The 14,845-nt window shown below is 36.3% G+C and overlaps 1 protein-coding gene across 2 annotated transcripts in view; it reads left to right on the plus strand.

The window, feature by feature from the left end:
- si:dkey-98f17.5 overlaps window positions 1–12,206 on the plus strand; it is a 34,154-nt gene extending 21,948 nt beyond the window's left edge. Inside the window, 5 exon segments of one of the 2 annotated variants that reach the window (NM_001128748.1) lie at window positions 1,169–1,314; window positions 3,480–3,651; window positions 4,138–4,250; window positions 6,981–7,068; window positions 8,645–8,723. In NM_001128748.1, coding sequence (NP_001122220.1) covers window positions 1,169–1,314; window positions 3,480–3,651; window positions 4,138–4,250; window positions 6,981–7,068; window positions 8,645–8,698 — 573 coding nt within the window. In that variant the 3' untranslated portion in view covers window positions 8,699–8,723. 2 annotated transcript variants of the gene reach the window in all.
- The last annotated feature ends 2,639 nt before the right edge of the window (window positions 12,207–14,845 follow it).

Consider the following 14,845-nt stretch of genomic DNA (forward strand, 5'->3'; position numbering starts at 1 on the left):
GTGGTTAGCACTGTCGCTTCACAGCAAGAAGGTGGCTGGTTTGAGTCCCTGCTGGCCTAGTTCGAGCATGTGAACAGCTCAGAGGATTTGATAATTACAGTAATTATGCAAATATGTATTCAATTTGGGTCAGTTGGTATTATTATTTTTAATTCTAATTTAATATGCCAGTTTCCACTTTAACACATATTAGAGTGTAATTAATGCTAATGGCAAAGCTGATTTTTCAGCATCATGTCACGTGCAGGGATCAAATTGAGGAACAACAGAGACAAGGATCCAATTGCAGGTAAAATAAGATTATATTTAAGGCAAACAGGCACAAACATAAGTGTCTGGTACAAAAAGCAATCCAAAAACGTGGTCAAAAACTGGCGTAAGTTCGAAATAGGCAGCAAACATGATCAAACAATAGACTGGAGGAACTATGACGTCACCTTGTAGGCTAATCGGCTGCTAGCATAAAACTAGGTTCCCTCCCTCGATAAAATCCTTATAGGACTTTCCCATAGGCTTTTCGAAGATTGCAAATTATAAGCTCTGTGTTCAAACACTGTTTATTACACTTGCATGTTTTGTCCAGCTGGATAATCCTCACACGAAAATTTCAGCACTTTTGGATCTTAAATGCAAACGCAAGAACTGAAAAGCTAAAATTAGGCTATAAACGGACTACACTGCCCTCGGGGCGCTCGCCTGTGACGTCAGCACCACCCTGCTACAGAAAACTTTTCAAGCTTATTTTAAGAAATAAAAATACGCTTTAAATAGAAGTGAAACCATCAAGAAAAGGCCGTCCCCTTATATGTATGTGTATATATCTATACAATATTTTACCTGTCCATAATATCTTAGCTTTTTGGTGTTGTTTGTGGTCTTCTATTGGTCATTTTTTGAGAAGTGAGCCCTAATAACTACCCTGTCATTACAAATAATTGATTTAACCTTTAAACAAATATATTGTTGACTGTTTGCAGAAGCTAAACTCTCTTAAAACCAGTTAAACTCCTATAGTTTACTAAGGTTGCCTGGGAAAAAGATGGGTATGGCTTATAATTGTTTGTTTTGAATGGTCTGGCTCAATAAAGCTTTATTTGACATCGCTGCTGCTATAGAGAGTTGATAAAGTGAAGTTAAAATGATTTCTTTGTTTTATTTGTGTGTGCAGCCCAGCAGATGCATCAACCAGATTGATGAGGTGTGTGAGACCATTGAGAAGAGCATAAATCAGGCTGTGCAGAAAACACTTGACCAGCTGGAGAAAGACTGTAACCTGATCGTCTCTACTATCAACCAAACACTGGAGCAGGACCGGTACACTTCAGTTCATCTACAGATCTGTCTGTCTCTCTGTCTGTCCTTCTGTCTTTCTTTCTGTCTTCTGTCTGTCCATGAGTCAATTCATCATCTTTCGTTCTGTCTGTCCAACAATCCTTCCTTCATTCTATTATTCCATCATTCCATCCGTTCTTCTTTCTGTCCATCCATCTGTTGTTCTGTCTCTACATCCATCCATCCATCCATCCATTCATTTGTCTATCCATCCATTCTTCTTTGTCTATCCATCTGTTGTACTGTCTCTACATCCTTCCATTCACCCATGTTTTCATCCAATCATGTAAATCTATCATTTTGCCTATGCATTCATCCCTCCATCCATCCATTTATTGTTCTGTCCATCCATCCATCCATCCATCCATCCATTTGTATTCATCCATTATTCTTTCTTTCCATCTATCTGTTGTTCTGCCTCTACATCCATCCATCCATCCATCCATCCATCTATCCATCCATCCATTTATCCATTTGTCCACCCTTCGACTGTTCTTTGTCTATCCATCTGTTGTTCTGTCTCTACATCCATCCATCCATCCATCTATTCATGTGTCATTTTATCTCTTTGTCTATCTCTCTATTCATCCATCCATTTATTCATTGTTCTGTCCAACCATCCGTCCAGTTGGCCTATTGCATCCATTGTTTATTTCTGTCCATCCATCTCTTGTTCTGTCTCTACATCTATCCCTACATCCAACCATGTATTTGTCCATTCATCTGTCATTCTATCATTTTGTCCATCTCTCCATCCATCCATCCATCCATTTGTTGTTCTGTCTCTATATCCATCCATCCATCCAACCATCTATCCATCCATCCACCATCCATCCATCCATTTATACATCCTTCCATTGTTCTTTCTGTCTATCCATCTATTGTTCTGTCTCTACATCCTTCCCTACATCCACCCATGTATTCATCCATTCATGTGTCATTCCATCATTTGTCCATCCATCCATCCATCCTTCCATCCATCCATCCATCCATTTATCCATCCTTCCATTGTTATTTCTGTCCATCCATCTGTTGTTCTGTCTCTACATCCATCCATACATCCACCTATGTATTTGTCCATTCATCTGTCATTCTATCATTTTGTCCATCTCTCCATCCTTATATCTCTTCGTTGTTCTGTCTCTACATCCATCCATCCATCCATCCATTTGTCCATCCTTCCATTGTTCTTTCTGTCCATCCATCTGTTGTTCTGTCTCTATATCCATCCATCCATCCATCCATCCATCCATCCATCCATCCATCCATCCATCCATCCATCCATTTGTCTATCCTTCTATTGTTTTTTTCTGTCCATCCATCTGTGGTTCTGTCTCTACATCCATTCATCAATTTTGTCCATCCTTCCATTGTTCTTTCTGTTTATCCATCTGTTGTTCTGTCTCTCCATTAATTCATCCATCCAGCCCTCCATTCATCTTTTTGTCTGGCCTCCATACATTTGTCAATCTGTCTTTCAGTCCGTCCATCCATCCATCATTATGTTCTTTGTCCATCTGTCATTATTTATCAGTCTTTCTGTCCATCTATCTATCCATCCATCCATCTACAGTATAGTTTAGTCTTTATATCAGTCAGTGAGTCCATCTATCCATTGTTCTGTCTTTCTGTCCATTCATCCATTGTTCTGTCCACAGCCGTCTATCCTTCTGTCACAATCTGTCAGTCTGTCTATTCACTCATCCATCCATCCAACCAATGTTCTATCTGACCTTTCATTCATTCTTCTGTCCACTGTCCAATCGTCAGTCTGTCTATCCATTTATAGTTCATATATAGTTGGGTCCATCCAGCTATCCATTGTTTTGTCTGGCCATCCATCCATCCATCCATCCATCCATCCATCCATCCATCCATCCATTTGTCATTCTGTTTGTTTGTCTATTCGTCCTTCCATCCATTGATCTGTCTGTTCATCCATCCATCCATTCTTCTGTCTATCAATCACAATCTGACTATTTGTCCATCCATCCATACCTCGATATGCCCGTCTGTTCATTCATTCATTCTTGTGCATCCATTCATCAATATACCCACAACATATTAAATCATCTGTCCGGGATCAGTATCATGACTTATATAATGTAGTATCTTTATCAGTTTCTTATATATGTATCCTCCCTCAGGATGAACGTGAGCTTCAACAAAAGCAATCGTTTTAATTCCTTCCTGTGTGGCGTTCTGGGAGTCTTCCTGCCTTCGCTCTTCATTCTCAGCTTCATCATCAGCACTTTCGCTCCAGAGGAACTGGATTCTCTTGTAGGAGAAGGATTGGCCAAAACACTCTACTTTTCTACAGTATGCTCTCTTTTTCATGTTTTCAGAAGTTTCATGCTCCTATTATAGATTTTTTGAGGGGTTATTGCCTTTATGTAGAGTGTAATGTAGCTGTTGGTGATAGTAAAAGGTCTGCAAAGATTGAAAATCAAAGTGCATTAAAAATTGGGTTGTTGTCATCTCCTGCTGCAAATGAAAGGAGCAATTCTAACCTGCATGAAATGAATCATGAGTAATTGCGGTTTTATTTTCCTACATAAGTCAACTTGGGTATATTACAATATACACAATGCCAGTCTATTGTCTTCATAGGCTGAGCAGACGCTGCTTTCAGTGCTATGAAAGCAAATTGACTTCACATGCACCTCAGAAGCTTCAAATGTTCCTCTAAAACAATATTTACAGCCTTAAACATTACAAGGCCACTTTAATATAGCAGTTGAATCACTGTTAGATTTTTCTTCATCTGTTTACATGTGTACGTGTGTGTGTGTGTTTCTGTTTTAGGCAATAGTGGTGTATCTGTGGGATTGGATTCCTGAAGATGGACAGATCGTGTTTGTCCTCATCTTTGGGGCTCTGTGTTACTTCATGCTATTTCTGGCCAAATATTTTGCACGGTAAGCAAAAAAATTGTTTAAGAGTGTTTTCTTTTGTCGTCACAAGAGGGCACTGTAAATCTGCTATTATTTACACTCTTTTATTTGGCACTTTGGCAATGTTTGGAATAGACATAGTACTCTTACTACTTATTTAACGGTGCAGTGGGTTCTGTGCAAAAAAACAATGACTTTGTAGATAAAAGACAAATTATACAGATTGGAATAATGTTTGCCACAATGCAGTGCTGTTAGCACATGGACATTTTTCTCCACTTACAAAATAAAAAAATGTCAATTTTAGGCAATGTACAGTACACTGAGGTCAGTTTTAAGAGGCAAGAATGCATTAAATTGATCAAAAGTGATTGTAAAAACACACAAAAAAATAATGCTGTTTTTTTTATTAACATTCATTCTATTAAACAATCCTGAAAAAGAAGCAAAACAGCATATTAGCATGTTTTATGAAGGATCTTAGTTCCAAAAAAGTGAAGTATTGCATTATTATAATTACAGTAAGTGGCACAGCTCAAAGATTAAATGCTACGGTTTAAACATTAGCATTTGATATACTGTACACAAATTATACACTACCGGTCAAAAGTTTGGGGCCAGTTGTTTTTTTGTTTTTTTTTAAGAAAATTATTCTGTTCATCATAATTGTTAAATATTTATTAAAATTTTAAATAACTGCTTTCTTATTGTATGTAGTTTCAAATGAAAGTATTACTCCAGTCATTATTGCTTTTAATACCATTACCCTTAATAATAATAATTATTAATAATAGAGTGATTTCTGAAGGATCGTGTGACTCTGAAGACTGGAGTAGTGAAGCTGAAAATTCATCAATAAAATCATTTAAATAATTTAGATTAAAGCATAAACTACTTTTGAACAGTTATTTTATAGTGCAATAATATTTCACAATTTAACAATATGTACTGTATATTTGATTAAATAAATGCAGCCTTAGTGAGCAGGAGAAGCTTATTTTAAAACATTAAAAAATCCTACTGACCCCAAGCTTATATATACACTCATCTGCCACTTTATTAGGTACACCTGTCCAACTACTTTCTAATCAGTCAATCACATGGAAGCAACTCGATGCATTTAGGCATGTAGACATGATCAAGACGATCTGCTGCAGTTCAATCCGAGCATCAGAATGGGGAAGAAAGATGATTTAAGTGACTTTGAACGTGACATGGTTGTTTGTGCTAGACGGGCTGGTCTGAGTGCTTAAGGAACTGCTGATCTACTGGAATTTTTTTCACACAAAGTTCACAGAGAATGCTCAGAATAAGAGAAAATATCTAGTGAGGAGCAGTTCTGTCGGTGCAAGCATCTTGTTGATGCCAGATGTCTGAGGAAAATGGCCAGACTGGTTCAAGCAGATAAAAAAAGGCAACAGCAACTCAAATAACCACTCGTTACAACCGAGGTCTGCATCTAATCTCTGAACACACACGTCCAACCTTGAGGCAGATGGGCTACAGCAGCAGAAGACCACACTGGGTGCCACTCTTGTGTAAGATCAGGAATCTTAGGCTACAATTTGCACAGGCTTAACAAAATTGGACAATAAAAGATTGGAAAAACGTTGCCTGGTCTGATGAGTTTCGATTTCTGCTGCTACATTCGGATAGTAGGGTCAGAATTTGGCATCAACAACATGAAAGCATGGTTCCGTCCTGCCATGTATCAACAGTTCAGGCTGGTGGTGGTGGTGTAATGGTGTGGGGAATATTTTCTTGGCACACTTTGGGCCCATTAGTACCAATTGAGCATCATGTCAACGCCACAGCCTACCTGAGTATTGTTGCTGACCATGTCCATCCCTATATGACCACAGTGTACCCATCTTCTGATGGCTACTTCCAGCAGGATAGCGCGCCATGTCATTAAGCGTGAATCATCTCAGACTGGTTTTTTGAACGTGACAATGAGTTCACTGTATTCAAATGGCCTCCAAAGTCACCAGGTCTCAATCCAATAGAGCACGTTTGGGATGTGGTGGAACGGGAGATTGGCATCATGGATGTGCAGCCGACAAATCTGCAGCAACTGTGGGATGCGATCAAGTTAATATGGACCAAAATCTTTGAGGAATATTTCCAGTACCTTGTAGAAACTATGCCACGAAGGATTAAGTCAGTTCTGACAGAAAAAGGGGGTCCGACCTAGTACTAGTAAGGTGTATTTAATAAAGTGGCTGGTGAGTGTATTTTGCATGCATACAGTTGAAGTCAGAATAATTAGCCCTCCAGTGATTTTTTTTTTCTTTTTCAAATACTTCCCAAATGATGTTTAACAGAGCAAGGACTCTTACACAGTATTTCCCATAATATTTTTTCTTTTGCAGAAAGTCTAATTTGTTTTATTTAAGCTAGAATAAAAGCAGTTTTTACATTTTTTAAAACCATTTTAAGCTCATTATTATCAGCGATTTGTCTAATAAGTAATTGCAATATGATTTCGGTTGTCTACAGAACAAACCACTTTTATACAATGATTTGCCAAATTAGCTGAATATATATATATATATATATATATATATATATATATATATATATATATATATATATATATATATATATATATATATATATATATATATATAAATTGCGTACAATACATCAAGCGCCTTTATTCAAATACTATAGTTAAACAGTAGCATTTAATCTTTGAGCTGTGCCACTTACTGTAATTATGCTGTGATTTGTAATGTTTTTACTCTCGTTCAGTCAGGGCAGTAAGACGCTGAGTAAGAGAGAGAAGAAAAAACTGGTGGAGTGCAGCGATTACATCCAGGATGTCGTCAAATCCAAGAAGGTATGGTATACTTTAGCATTAGCAAAATTATTATTTAAGGTCTTAAAAAAATCAGTAAGTAACGTGACCTAGGTCCTAAATTTCCTATGTAAGTGTAATGCTTCCAAACTTAAAGCTTATTTTTTTTATTCTGTGGCATTCTTTCAATAGTCTAAATAATCTGCTGTATTACCACTAATAATTAGTCCACCAGTAGCTGTGTTGGCATGTTTTATGTGTAAGAATGTTTAATGCATGTTTAATGTAATAATATGATGGTAAAATCATGGTAACATTAAAGAATTTGCATTTATTTCACTAAAGAACTTGGTTATATTTAATTTTTCACAATTTTTTATTTTTTTCCATGTTAATTTTTCACTAATTGTCTTTTGTTTTTCACATTCACAAATTAACAAGTTGCTCAGATTCAGTTTCATTTTTGGAAGTTGTTTAAACAATTTGATTTTCAGAAAAAGATTGAAAAAGGTGATATGAAAATATAAGTTATAGCTTTATAGTTTTTATAAAGAACAGATCTTTTAGTCTGGTTGAAAATGAAAATGGCATACAGAATCAGAAGGCTGCATTTTAATATTTTTTAAGTAAAAATGTGGTAAATGTAGTAATATCATAGTTATTACTTCAGATACATAGTTAGAACTTTTTCAATAATTTAAATTAAATAAAAAAATCATAAAATGTCATAATAGGACAGTAAAAACATGGTAACATTTAAAACATGGCATTTATTTTACAAAAGAACATGGTTGTATTTTATTTTTCACATTTTTTTTTTATTATTTTTAAATGTAATTCTTCATTATTTGTCTTTGTTTTTTACATTCACAAATAACAAGTTGCTCAGCTCCAGTTTCATTTTTGGATGTCGTTTGAAAAATATGGTATGAAAATTAAAGTTATAGCTTTATAGTTTTATAATGAACAGATCTTCTAGTCCAGTTGAATCCAGAATCAAAAGGTTGCATATATATATATATATATATATATATATATATATATATATATATATATATATATATATATATATATATATATATATATATATATATTGTCATTATTATTTTTTATTATTATTTTTGTTTTATTATTTTATTATTATTATTATTATTATTATTTTAATTAAGAACATGGTAAATGTGGTAGATCATAGTTTTAAAAACATTCCAAAACATATTTTCAATAATTAAAAATCACAAAATGTTGTAATATGATGGTAAAAACATGGTAGCCTTCAAAACTTTGCCTTTATTTAACAAAAGAACATGGTGGTATTTTATTTTTCACAATTTGAAATGATTTTTCCATGTTAGTTTTTAATTATTTGTCTTTGTTTTTCCACATTCATAAAATTAACAAGTTGCTCAGATTTAGTTTCATTTTTGGATGTCATTTAAACAATTCAATCTTCAATTGAAAAATATGATATGAAAATATAAGTTATAGCTTTATAGGTTTTAAAAAGAACAGATCTTCTAGTCCAGTTTATGAATCCAGATTAGGAAAATAGTATCAGAAGGTTGCATATATGTTTTTTCTTCTTCTAATCATTTAATATTTCTCATCTTTACCGTAGCGCAAACTGTATGAAGAATATCTTCGTCAGTGTGCGGCAGAGTATGAATTCTGAAGACCACCAGCACGACACTTCCGAAAAACAACTCAATAAATCATACAAAGCACATCCATGTAGTTAATAACAACAAATCAGTGCCTTTTTTTGTTAAATGTGAAAAATGTTATAAAATGTGATACACAAACATGACCTCAATCTTAAGCTAGTTCTACTATATGATGCATTTTTTTAATAATCAGACTGTTTCTAATCAATATGTGGCATTATAGCCATTTAAAGGCGTTGATTTTCTGGTTTCTGCTGCCTTCATTTGAACTCACACTGTGGGAGAAACCAAAGCTACCAAATTCAACCTCATTTAATCTGTTTTTGGAGTTTATAATGTTCATTTCTACTTTTTATAAAGTAAGAAGCACTCAACTAGGTCTTCCTATCATCCATACAGTATGTGGGTTGCCACGATACTGGAATTTGGTACCGATTGAAACTGAGAATTTAAAAACGTCCATTTTCCGCTAACATTTGAGCACGTTCTTACACAGCACTGATTGGCCATTGTGTTTACTTTCTTAACAGAAATGACTGTAATTGGCTGTAAAGGTCATCAGTTTCCCGAACTCACAGCTCTTTACTGACTGTAGATACAGGGACACTGGAGCATTTTAAAGCCGTGATTCATCAGCGGATCGCTTGCATGTCAGCTTATAGACAAACCAGCTGATCGATGTGACTTTGAAACGCTCCAGTGTCCCTGTATCTGTGGTTGAACTCAGCAAACAGTGGTAAGTTTGGTGAACAGATGACCTTCAAAGCCAATCACAGTCATTTCTGTTGAGCACATGAACACAATGGGAAATCAGCAGTGTTTAAGAACACGAAATGGACGTTTTTCAGATTTCTGTGTCGATTGGTACCGAATTCCAGTATCGTGACAACCCTAGAATGTAATGTTGCATGTTTATCTTTTTGTATGTGGATTATATATGATTTAAAGGGATAGTTCACCCCCCCCAAAAAAACGAAAATTCTGTCAGTTTAGTCATTGTTTGAGTTTCTTCTATTGAACACAAAGGAAGATATACTGAAGAATGTTGGGGAAAACAGCCGTTGGCTTTCATAGTATTTTTGGTTTCTAGACTATGGCTGTCACTTGCTATGTTTCCATCCAAAGATCCAAATTAAGGGTGTTACAGTTGCCCCTTCCCTCTCCTCCAACGGCCTGCACTCACATAGCCTCCGAACCAGAGCACGCTTCCGTCATGGATGATGCGCTGGTCAGTTTAACAGAAGAGAAGTGCTCTCTCTCAGTACAATAGAGATTACTTTAGTTATATCATTTTATGCCGAGTTCAGACTGCATGATTTTCAAAGTAGTCGTGTCACAGATGTTTTCACACTGCTTGACTATCTGGGCTAGCGTTTCGTCGCTGCTTTGTTTACACTGCAAGATGGATCAGCGACAGGGACATTCACATTGCATGACTTTACTATAGGAAGAATCGCCGACAACTTCGTCCAAACTACGTCTCACAGCCAAAAACACGTAGTATATCTTTTGTTATTAACTACATAATGTGAAAGAAGCCTTTAATGGGGTTGAACATGTACATGTTTGCTCACCTGGGTTTAAAGGGAATTAGCCATTTCTCCTCAACGTTGATAATAAAATAATTTCTTTCTGTATGAAACGTCAAACAGACACGGTTGCTCCTGAGTCCTGTCAAACCTCCACTAGTTTTTCCTCCATTTCGTGGGTCCAAATAAACCGAAAAAGAGCGCTTTTAACTTCTCCCCCAGCCTCCCGCTGGCCTGCAGCAGGTATACACACACAAGTGAATGCCGCTCTCTCATTGGCTGTAGGCGATAGCTGATGTTATTTTCAGTCAAAAATCAATTCACACGGTATGATTTGAATCCCCGACAGCTCCAGATATTTAGCATGCCAAATATCTCGCAGGCATCGGCGACTCATCGGCGATTCTCTCAGATCATGTCTTTGAAAGTTCATACTGTGTGATTTTCACTCACGTGCACGAGCAGCGATTTGCCTGTGATTTCAGCCATTTGTCGGTGATTTCTGAAAACCTGTCGGCGAGCCAAAATCGGGGCTAAAATCACGCAGTCTGAACTAGGCATTAGTCGTTTGGTATACAGTGACACACAGTCAAATATTTCGCCGAACATATCAGCTACTTTTGACGCTCCTAAATAATCATGAAGTCCTCGTGCTGCAGGAATTAGGAGGTTTGCTGAAGGCGCAGCTGTCGTGCAGTGAGGGGTTTGCGTCTTTAATAATCTACGACAGTTTGCGTTCATTGAACAGTCGGAATGATTAATAAATCCATATGAAACAGTCCCTTAAAAGGCACGTCTCATGTTTAGTTCAGGACTACAAGTGTACTGTGCCAAAGCCCAAGAAAACTGCGCTCTGGCACAGCTCTTCCAACCGGGCCAGGGCCAGCCTAAAGCAACATTTTCATCCAATGACTTAAAGAGAACAAAATCATCACTTCCTGATTAACTGGCGCCAAATATTCAAAGTAAAAAGGGAATTTGGTGTGGTAGGAGATGCTGCGTGAAGCTTTTCTTTATTTAATAAGTGCCTCAGAAGACAATGCTGGCACGTAATGAACACGCAGTGGTGTTTGAAAGTGTACGACACAGATGCTCTTGACAATTCTTGAGGTCATTAATAATATAATATAATGACACTAATACTAAAACGGTTACGGCATTTTAGAAAGACCCAACAACAACATTTCAGATGTTTTTCAATGTGCTCAGCCTGCTGGTTAGTCCATTCACTCGTTTTTATCATCACATGATCTCTTCTAACAAAATCACATGATTTTTTAAAAGTGCATACTGGCATTTGTTCGGTAACAGTGTTTCCATTATAGTTTATGCGCATGTTTTCTTATCGAATAAAAAGTTTTTCCTACTTAATGATGCGCATACATTTTTTTAATGCGCAATTTAAAAATTTATGCGCATCTTGCCGTTTCTATCAACCGCTTTTTATGCGCATATCCAAACTGCGCATTAAAATAGGATGGAAACGTAGCTACTGCTTTTTTTTTACTGCATTCTTCAGAATATCTTGTTTTGTGTTCAACAGAAGAAAGAAATTCATTGGAACCATTTGAGGACATTTTTATGTTTGGGTGAACTGTCTCTTTAAAAAGATTGTTTTGTTGTAGTTTGAAGTGATGCTGCCTGCAAATGTGTTTATATTGTAGAAGTGTTTTTTTAGGATGTTTGTTTTTAATGAATACTAAGAAATTGCATCAGGATTTTTGAAATACAAAACATTATTGAAATATAGATGGTGTTTATGATATATAGCAGCTTCATTTTTTTTACCGTCCATCTATAGATCAGTTATTCATACAGGGTTGAATCATGCACTGATTATAATAATAATAATAATGTTATTTGATTGCTTTTTAAAAAAAAATTTAGTTTTGTTAATTTAGTTTTATTTAATTTGTGTGTTTAATTTAGCTTTGTTAGATTATTTTAGGATTTTTTTGTCAATTTCAATAAAGTTTTATTGAATTTGTTATTTTTTTCTACTTTTTTCACCTTCTTAACCCTCTCAAGGCAGGCGTTGCTGATTTGCAACAGTTAAAAGCATAGATTTTGCCTGTTTCTAAAATTACATTTGAGCCTGAAAGGGCTAAATGGAAACTTTAAAGCGTTATTGAACGAAAAAATGGAAATTCTGTCATCAGTAGCTATTTTTCCATCCACCTATTTTTATGTGCATTTTGGAATATTGCTTAAAGCAGTGTTTCTCAACCACGTTCCTGGAGGACCAGCAGCTTTGCACATTTTCCATGTCTCCTTAGTCAAACACACCTGATTTAGATCATCGGCTCATTAGCAGAGACTGAAAGACCTGTAATGGGTGTGACAGACAAAGGAGACATCCAAAACATGCAGTGTTGCTCGTCCTTCAGGAATGTGGTTGAGAAGCAGTGCTCTAGATCAGTGTTTCTAAACCACGTTCCTGGAGGACCACCAGGCTCTGCACGTTTTCCAGGTTTCCTTAACCAAACACACCAAATTCAGATCATCAGCTTATTCATGGAGTGTTGGTGTTCCTTTAGGAATGTTGTTGAGAAATGGTTGAGAATCACACCTATTCAGATCACTATCTCCTTAACAGAGACTAAAATACCTGTTATTGGTGTGACAGACCAAGGAGACATCCAAAACATGCAGTGCTCTAGATAAGTGTTTCTCAACCACGTTCCTGGAGCACCACCAGCTCTGCACATTTTCCGTGTCTACTTAACCAAACACACCTGATTCAGATCATCAGCTCATTTATGCAGTGTTGGTGGTCCTTTAGGAATGTGATTAAGAACCAGTGCTCTAGATCAGTGTTCCTCAACCACGTTCCTGGAGGACCACCAGCTCTGCATAGCTTCCATGTTTCCTTAACCAAACACACCAGAGACTGTAAGACCTGATATGGGTGTGACAGACAAAGGAGGCATCCATAACATGCAGTGTTGGTGGTCCTCCATGAATGTGGTTGAGAACCACTGGCGTAAAGGACATGACAAGATGTTCATAAATTTTTAAAATGCACATAAAAATGTAGATGCGCACAACTGAGTTGGATTGACTTTACATCCGATAAGAAAAAAACTTGCATATACAATGATGGAAACAGATTTACTGAAAAAATTCCAGCATGTGCATCAAAAACAGTCATGTGATAGCAAGAATGGGCACATTGGGATGGCATTAATGGACAAACCAGCAAACTGACCACATTGTAAAGTGTCAAATTCATGTAAAAGCCATAGCGTGTTCATTTTGTTTGCATATTCTGAGGCACAAGTAATTTATTATATAATAAAAAGTTCACACACTGCAAAAAAATGCTTTTCTTACTTAGATTGTTTGTCTTGTTTCTAGTCCAAATATCTAAAAATTCCTGAATCAAGAAGAATTTCAAGAAGAAGCAATGTCTTGTTTTGAGGAATAATATACCAATATTAAGTGAGTTTTTCCTTAAAACAAGCAAAATAATCTGCCAATAGGTTAAGCAAAATAATCTTACGTCAAAGGCAAAAACAAGATTATTTTGCTTACCCCATTGGCAGATTATTTTGCTTGTTTTAAGGAAAAACTCACTTAATATTGGCATATTATTTCTCAAAACAAGACAATATGTTTTGCTTGTCTAGAAAATGCTTCTTGATATAAGAAAATGTAGATATTTAGACTAGAAACAAGACAAAAAATCTAAGCAAGAAAGGCATTTTTTGCTGTGCGGTGGCTTTTCCTACTTGTTTTTCCTACTACCTGACAAAAGTCCTGTCGCCTATCCAAGTTTTAGGAACAACATATAATAGCTTGACTTCTAGTTGATCATTTGGTATCAGAAGTGGCTTATATGAAAAGCAAAGGCCTCTAGATGACGCTTATTTCACCAAAATAAAACATGATCATGCCTTGATTTTTAATGATTTAATTAGGACAGTAAGGTCTGACTTTGCTCAGACAAAAGTCTTGTCACTTACCATAAATAATGTTCAGTATAGAATATAAAGTCATGGTGCAGTGGAAAACAAATTAATATTGTGTATGACTCCCATGAGCTTGGAGGACTGCATCCATACATCTCTGCAATGACTCAAATCACTTATTAATAAAGTCATCTGGAATGGTAAAGAAAGCGTTCTTGCAGGACTCCCTGAGTTCATCAAGATTCTTTTGATTCGTCTTCAGTGCCTCCTCCATCTTACCCCAGACATGCTCAATAATGTTCATGTCTGGTGACTGGGCTGGCCAATATTGGAGCACCTTGACCTTCTTTGCTTTCAGGATCTTTAATGTGGAGGCTTAAGTATGAGAAGGTGCACTATCATGCTGAAGAATTTGCCCTCTCCTGTGGTTTGTAATGTAATGGGCAGCGCAAATGTCTTGATACCTCAGGCTGTCGATGTTGCAATCCACACAGCAGATCTCTTGCACACCCCCATACTGAATGCAACCCCAAACCATGATTTTTCCTTCACCAAACTTGACTGATTTTTATAAAATTCTTTGGTCCATGCAGGTTCCAATAGGCCTTCTGCAAATGATCAACTAGAAGTCAAGTTATTATTTGTTGCTCTTACAACTGGGATCGACAATTAGACTTTTGTCAGATAGTGTATAAATAGTGAGTCAATTTTAGTT

The sequence above is a fragment of the Danio rerio genome, chromosome 5 (genome assembly GCF_049306965.1).
Source record: "Danio rerio strain Tuebingen ecotype United States chromosome 5, GRCz12tu, whole genome shotgun sequence".
In the NCBI taxonomy this organism is placed as follows: domain Eukaryota; kingdom Metazoa; phylum Chordata; class Actinopteri; order Cypriniformes; family Danionidae; genus Danio; species Danio rerio.